Below are 7,573 nucleotides of genomic sequence, written 5' to 3' on the forward strand. Positions count from 1 at the left end.
ACACACAAACACACTGTTCCCACACATACACATATACATGCACACATACACATGCACACACACACACCATGTACACACAGACACACACATGAACACACACAGCTTATAAAGGTTTTGGACCCCCACAGCCAATCACTGAAGACTGGAGGGCAGGAAGGGACACGTGTTGGATATTTAGGATTTTGAGAACTAAGCAGAGGCCATAGCTGCACACGTGTGCCAAATGAAACGGGATTGTTGTCTTTTAAACATTTGCCCATATTACATAAATTTCCCTCCTATTATGTCAGGAGAAAATGTCTTTGAAACTGAACTAGGGGATGATGTAAAACCTGCCTGAGATAAAGTTAGGAAATGTTTGCCTAGTGCCTGGTGTGTGGCCGGGCCTTGCGTCCCTATATCCCTTCCCCTCTCAGGAGAGACGGGATTATGAACATCTGACTCTCAACACAGCGAGGCCTGTGTCTATCAGAACATCTCTTTGCCTGATGCCCAGTGCCTCTCAGTTCCCTGGTGGCTCAGGGTCTCCCTGTCTCCCTCTCTCTGACCAGGAGCCTCTGTAGATCTGTCCTGATTCCCCCCCCCCTGCCCCGCCCTGAAGCAAACCAGAGCTGGCTCTCAGCAAGGAATCAACGTCCCAGTCATCCACCGGTCACCTTTGTCCCTGTTGAGTCAAGCAGAGCCATTGCTCCAGTCCCTCCCCTGTATGCCTGGATCACACCCGTGGGATTAGCTGTGTTCTAGGGCTGATACCCAGAACCTCCAAATCACTGCAGAGTCAACATCCTCTCCAATCAGCGTCCCTTCTATCTCTCCTCGGCTCCCTGTGGCAGAGCTGTGGTCACACTGGGTGCAGAGAACACACGAGCTGGAGAGTCACACCCACCCCCAACTGGGCCACTCCACCCACCTCCAACTGTTCATGAATCCAGTCCAGGAAAAAGGTGATGCGTGTGTAGACTCCGGGCTTGTTCACCTCAGCACAGCCAATGCCAAAGCTCGTGGCGCCCACTAACTTCCACAGTCTCCTCTCCTGGCACACCAGGGGTCCTCCGCTGTCCCCCTGTGGAGCCAAAGGAGGCAAAGGTCAAAAGGCTGGAGCAGCTATACTGTCCTGGTGGCCCAGACGTTCCCTGTCACATTTTGGGTGAACCGTGTGCACGTCTCTCCCCTAACACTTCTAGAATGGACTTGGCTGCTCTCAAGAGCCAGCTCCTTGACTGTGTGGGAAAGTTTCCCTCCAGCTGTGTCTCCCTCCAGGTCCCAAACACTAAACTGTAAAGATCATTGGTGACCTGGGTAGCCCATGGAGCTGGAAGAGAGGGCATCTGCCTAAGCCAGACCTAACTCACTGTGTCCACGGGTAGTACTTAGTCTCACTCACTGTGGCTTTTGCAAGCCCAGCTCCATCAGCTCACACCCCCCTTTCACACTCAGAATCAGGCTGGAGAGGATGAGGAGAGGCCACACCCCGTGTGCCCTGAAAGACTGAGAACCTAGGTAAACACAGGCTGGGCCACCAAGAAAGCCAGGGGGATATCTTAAGCAAATCTCTTCCTTGTGCCATGTAAATTTGCTTTTTGTTTCGTCACGGGGAAGCTGGCAGGGGCCTGTCCCATGGGCTGGGTCACTAAACTGGACCCTTGCCTGCTGCCGTGGCCCCGAGGGTTACTGGAAGTCCTTTACCTGGCAGCTGTCCACACCGCCCTTCAGATAGCCTGCACAAAGCATGGAGGGAGAGATGATACCACCATACACGTCCCTGTGGTTGCAAATCTTGTTTGAAATTAAAGGGACAGCCGCATGGTTCAGGACAGGAGAGGCGTCACCTGCCTCAAAGTAATGAGAGAAATTCGTAGTGAGAGGGAGTCCGGCTTAGAGAACAGAAACAGGAGAACCAGGGGACATGGGACATGCCACCTGACATGAAACAGTCACAGCAAAGACCAGGTCTACTGTAGCTGGGACAGCAGACTGTCACAGAGCCCATGTCACCCAGAGTGTCCCCGCTGAGTGTGCTGTCAACCAATCCCTCGACCCACGACAGTCAGTCCACATTACAAAAGGGGAATTGAGGCCCTGAAGGCCACCCACATCTGGACAGAGCTGAATTCAGTCAACAGTAATGTGTCCCTCCAAATACAGGTGTGGGCCCTGAACCTGTGGTCGTGCCATTAACTAGGGAACCTCGAAGGTATTCAAGGGTCTGGTTCTGAGATAGCCCAGATGATGCTGGTAAACTCATTAAAATTACAAAGACGTATCAAGGACTTGAAGAAGGTGATGTCAGAGAAACTTAGAGTCGGATCAGCCTGTGGGCTTTGAAGATGAGGACGAGGCCATGAGCCCGGGAGTGTCAGAGCGAAGGTAAAGGGACAACAGCTGTCATCATCCCCGGAGCCAACTGAGGAGCTAGCCTACAATACCAGTGACCCCTAAGGCTGGCTGGTGACTTCTGACCTATAACCGGAAGGTAATAAACAAAATAGTCACTGAATCCTAGAGTCTGAGAGACTGAGACAGCTTGCTGTGAAGTTTGTGGCCAGCCTGGGCTACAGAATGAGTTCCAGGTCAGCCTGGGGCTATAGTGAGACCCTGCATGAATATACCTCCAAAGGAAAACACTAGGTTTCCTTCGTGAGTTGAATTATAATCCCTTTCGTATTTATCTGCCTGTAACCAAGGCAGGTGACCTTGTTTAAAGCAGAAGATGTTTAAGTCTGATCAAGTATGATCTGGAGGCCGGGTCATCTTGTATTCAGGGAGGCTCTAGATCTGACAACTGATGTCATGGGGTCAGGGGTCAAGGGACTGAGGAGACGGATCAACCTGGAATGTGGCAGGTTCGATACCTAGAACTCACAGTAGGGAAAAAAAAAAACAAAAAACAAAAATATCAAAAAACAAACAACGACCTAGACATTGGGACTGGGTTGACACATCAGCCAGCCAAGGAACACTGAGGATTGCTAGAGCCAGCAGACACTGGAGAGATGCTGGGACAGACCCCAGCTGAGGCCCGCGGACATCTTGACTTCAGACTTCAGAAATATGAGAGGACTCAAGTCTGCCCTTTTGAACTTTTTGAGCCATCCAGACCACCGTAGTTTGCTAGTGACAGCAGGCTGGCCTGTGCCTAGAAAATGCACAAAGGAATGCCACTGTTGGAGAGACCGTATAGGCACTGTTCCTTGATATAAGGGACACAGATGTCCCTGGCAAGTACGTGACCATCACTGACAGTATTATTACTACCAAAGCAGTGGAGGTTCCTGGGTAATGCCTTCTATGGCAAGCCCATAGGAGAAATAACACGGTGTGCCAGCTTTCTCAAGTGAGAGTTCTTCATCTTGTACCTGCCTGTTGGTACAAGCTTAAGGGCTCATCAAGGTGTGTTTCAGACACTTGCTTCAGTACAATGAGAAGGGGCATGAAGAAGGGGTGCGTGGAGGTCTCGCCATGGAGAAGAACCAACACTACTCCTCCATAGTTCATTTCTCCAGGATGCCTCAAAACTTCACAACTATCCAACGAGGAGTGTGACACCGTGGTGGCCCACAGCTACCCAGCAGACTGCTAAGCTGGGACTTCCAAGCATCCTGCGGGGCCCTCCCAGCCTCTGGCTTCAGACCACTGACCTCCATCTTCTGTGGCTCCCCATCCTGAGGTCCAGCACAGTTTCCCGTCGGGAAAGTTCTCTTCAGAGTTGGGCAGACAGATAGGCTGAATGGTCTCTGTGAGAAGGAACACAATGAGGTGAAGTCCCTGAAGCCACTGTCCCAGAAATCAACTGACCTTTTGTTCAGGTCTCAGAACCCACCCCCTAGGGAGAGGTTAGGTCTTGGTCACTGAGCTAACTCAGGGCAGAAGCCATGCCCACTCATCTCTCAGCTGTTGCCCTAGGATGTGACAGGAGTCCAGAGCCCAGCAACAAAACCTGACTGTAAAAGGCTGAGCATTGGGACAGTAGACAGTTCAGGCTTGTGGGCTATGTGGACCTCATCACAGTTGCTGGAATCACAGGAGATATACATGAAAGACGCTAATGGATTTATGACAAGATTTTTACTTGCTCCAATGTGCATTGGGTCACACGTGGCTAGCCCTTGGGCCACAGTTGGTCACTCCTGGACCGGACGTTACGTGTTTGTGGTGACAGCCGGTCTGTATCTCAGCTGTGCCACTGATACCCTAGTAAAGCCACACAACTGCACATGCCCAGGGCTTCTGTGTGAGATACACCACCTCCCCATCCTGCATGGCAATCATGGAAAAGTGGAGAAGGGCAGAGACACATTTAACTCTTCAGCCAAGTACACTACAGACAACTCTTTTTCTAGAATCAAGCATCACCAACAGTAGCAGCAAGTAGCAGCCCCCACCCCCACCCAAGCAGCTTTGAAATCACACAGGTTTGCTTCAGAGAATGGGGGTCTACCTTGGAAACAGCCCTGCCTGCCCTCCGGAGTGCTTATCCTTGGGAGGTCAGGACTTTTACTTAAGCCAACATTCTTCCTGCTTTGTGCTTTGTGAATTTTGAGAGTTCTAGCCGGGCTGACTGGGGCGGTGGGGGGTGGGGTGGGAAGGTTCTAGTATCAGCCAGAGGGCAGAGCTTGGTAAGAAGAACGGGAGAGAAGAGGAGAGAGAGAGAGAGAGAGAGAGGTCAGTTCTAAGAACCGTCCAGGGAGCTGAGGATGCCTAGAACCTTCCAGATGGTGAGGAAGAAAGAGGCTCTTTGCAAACCGTCAAGCTGCCCCAGCTTGAGACTCTGCTCTTTCCACTGGGGATACCCTACAAGAGGCTCCAAGCAGCAAAAACCAGGACAGCAAAGTGCTATCTGCTCTGGTGACTCTCTTCCACCACCTAGAGGCATCAGGTGGCCTGGCTTTAGAGAAGCTCTTCCATCTGCAGCTGGCACCGGAAGGAGAGCCCAGAGCAGAACTGAAAGCCTGTGAGATTGAACTGGCACTAGAGGGTGTGGCCAAGATCCACAGCCAAACCTAAAGAAGGTAACAGGCTGAAATCTTGAGCAAGGGCCCCATCTCCTAACATGCTCAGTCTGAAAACACCTAATTTGGGCTGGGAAGATAGCTCGGCTGGCAAAGTGCTTGCTGCACACGAATCAACTCCTGAGTTTGATCTGTGACACCCATGTAAAAAGCCAGCTGTAGTGGCATTGAGCCTGTTACCCAGTACTAAGGAGGTAGAGACAGAAGGGCAACCTGGGGTTTCTTGGTCAGTCGGCCTATTAGACAACTCTAGATCAGTGAGAGACTCTGCCCCCCAAAAAACAAAGTGGACTGTCCCTAAGGAATGACATTCAAGATAGACCTCTTGCCTCTATGTGCATACACACATATGTGCGCACGTGTGCACTCGAGTGCATGCGCCCACACACCCTTAACGAGCAAATGCAATGCGCCTACGTCGACACCCAGCTGAATCCAATTTTGAAATTTCCAAGCAAGGGTAGTAAAGCAGCCATTATACCCCCACTACAACAGGCAAGCTCTTGAAAGAAGCTAAAAAGCAAATGCCGGGTGCAGAGGCCTACAAGTACCGTCAAAGGTGAGTGGCTCAGACAGCTTCATGAGGGCGATGTCATTGCCCAGCCGCTTTGGTTTGTACTTGCTGTGGTAGATGATTTTCTCCACCAGGTGGGAGGGCACAGGACTGTCCACCAGTGACACAAGACCCACCTGGACAGTCCAGGACTTGGGGAGGTACAGGCTGAAATGAACAGACCGAGAGGTGAGTCTCAGGAGGGATCCAGCCCTGGTAAGCTCTGGTGGGTCCCAAGAGCCCAAGGGAAACAGAGATGTCGCCAGGTGGGAGATAGCCCAATGCCCTACACATCTGTGCCCTACAAAGACCACACTCCCCAAGTCCTGCAGGAACACAGATTACACTCATGTACATCCCAGACAGGCCATTCTCTTCGAGATACCCAAGAGATACGCGTTTGAGAGCAGTGCTAAGCTTTGCTCTCTGCAGAGGCCTTTCTCCATTGGACAGTCACCAAACCGGGAGATAAAAAGAGAAGCCGCTACTGGTCTAAGATGTTTTCTGTGACTTCTAAACTCATGACAGACAGCTTCATGGGGGCTCAGTGTTCTCTGGGTGCCCTGTACTTCCACCCACAGTACCCTACTGTCTATACCATGGATGAGAGAAGTGAGCTACAGGAAGCCGAGGACCCTTATTTCAATGGGTCTCATTCTGCCGTGAGCTACTCCTCCTGTCTCTACCTTTCCTGTGCAGCTTGGCTCACGTCACACTCAGACACAGAGACGGGTCCACTGGAAGGCAGGTGGGCTGCACACCTGCACGTGGCTTGCTGACTTGTCCTCACCTCCAGATCACCCCATCTCTATCAGACCCAGGACTAGACAAGGCTCAGGGAAGATCAGAAGCCACAGCAGCAGGCCCAGGCACTCACTCGTAAACACAGTGCGCGGCAGTGACGATCCACAGAGGGGTGATGACGGAGCCCCCGCACAGGTGGTACCCCTGGAACTGGAGGCTGACCTGCCAGGGCCACTGAGTGAGCGAGGACACGTTCCCACCCACAATGCGGGGACTGTAGCCGGTTCTCATGCCACAGGCTATGGAAGAACAAGGGGTTATGGGTAAACCTTTTCTGGGGGAAATATCAGCATCCCAAACCTTCTACCCAGAAAAATCCCTGTCCCCTACCCAGAGCTCACAATACTGCCAAAGCTGGAGCTGGGGTAATGAGAGGGTCAGGCAGACAGAAGACGGAGGGCGGGGGGTTGTGGGAAGCAGAGAGCATACATGGTCACCCTGTCCATCAACAGTGTCCCTGTTGGTAATGACCTCCTGGTGCCTAGCCCCACACTAGCATCCAGGAGAAGGGGTCTTGAGCTGTCCCCAATAGGGGGCTATGACTCTACCAGTGCAGTCTTCCATGTAGCTCAACATGTATTCAGATGCTTACCTGAGCACTTCAAGATGACCACATGGCCTGAGGCGCAGCCTTCCCTACAGAGGAAAAGAAGAGCTCATGGACAGGCCAGCAAGCTGCCGTTTTCAGAGCAGAGGTCACACAGTCAACGAAGGCCCGGGTGTCGGAGGAAAGACTGGCTTCGGAGCACCTGTGGCATTTGCTCCCTACTTTAGCCTGAGCCCCAGCGGGGAGCTCATGACTCACACATGGAGCTGGGGAACTGATTGTTGCTAAGGGAATCTGGGTTTTTTTTCCCAGAGTTTTGGGGGTTGGGGAGCAACTGTTGAATATGCAAAGGATGCTATCTTCCCTTCCCTGCTTCTTTGCTTATGTCACACACACATACGTACACAAATACATGCATATACATATACAAACACACACATACAAACATACATATACACATACACATATTCACGTACATATACGTACACACACATGCACACACATACATACATATATAGACACACACATACACTTACATAAGTACACACACACATATACATATATACATACACATACATATACCACACACCACACCACACACACACATGCATACACATACACACATATACATATATGTACACACATCATACAGACACACAC

The 7,573-nt window shown here is 51.4% G+C and overlaps 1 protein-coding gene across 1 annotated transcript in view; it reads right to left on the reverse strand.

The window, feature by feature from the left end:
* The window catches only part of Tmprss3 (transmembrane serine protease 3), a 19,372-nt gene that overhangs the window by 3,674 nt on the left and 8,125 nt on the right, over positions 1-7,573 (reverse strand). Inside the window, exons 7-12 of the mRNA XM_028767952.1 lie at positions 6,959-7,002; positions 6,440-6,605; positions 5,561-5,730; positions 3,639-3,734; positions 1,687-1,829; positions 911-1,063 (exon numbers count right to left, since the gene is read on the reverse strand). Of these exons, the coding sequence (XP_028623785.1) occupies positions 911-1,063; positions 1,687-1,829; positions 3,639-3,734; positions 5,561-5,730; positions 6,440-6,605; positions 6,959-7,002 (772 nt within the window). The remainder of the gene's footprint in view (positions 1-910; positions 1,064-1,686; positions 1,830-3,638; positions 3,735-5,560; positions 5,731-6,439; positions 6,606-6,958; positions 7,003-7,573) is intronic.

This window comes from Grammomys surdaster, unplaced genomic scaffold (genome assembly GCF_004785775.1).
Source record: "Grammomys surdaster isolate TR1022 unplaced genomic scaffold, NIH_TR_1.0 183, whole genome shotgun sequence".
Classification (NCBI taxonomy): domain Eukaryota; kingdom Metazoa; phylum Chordata; class Mammalia; order Rodentia; family Muridae; genus Grammomys; species Grammomys surdaster.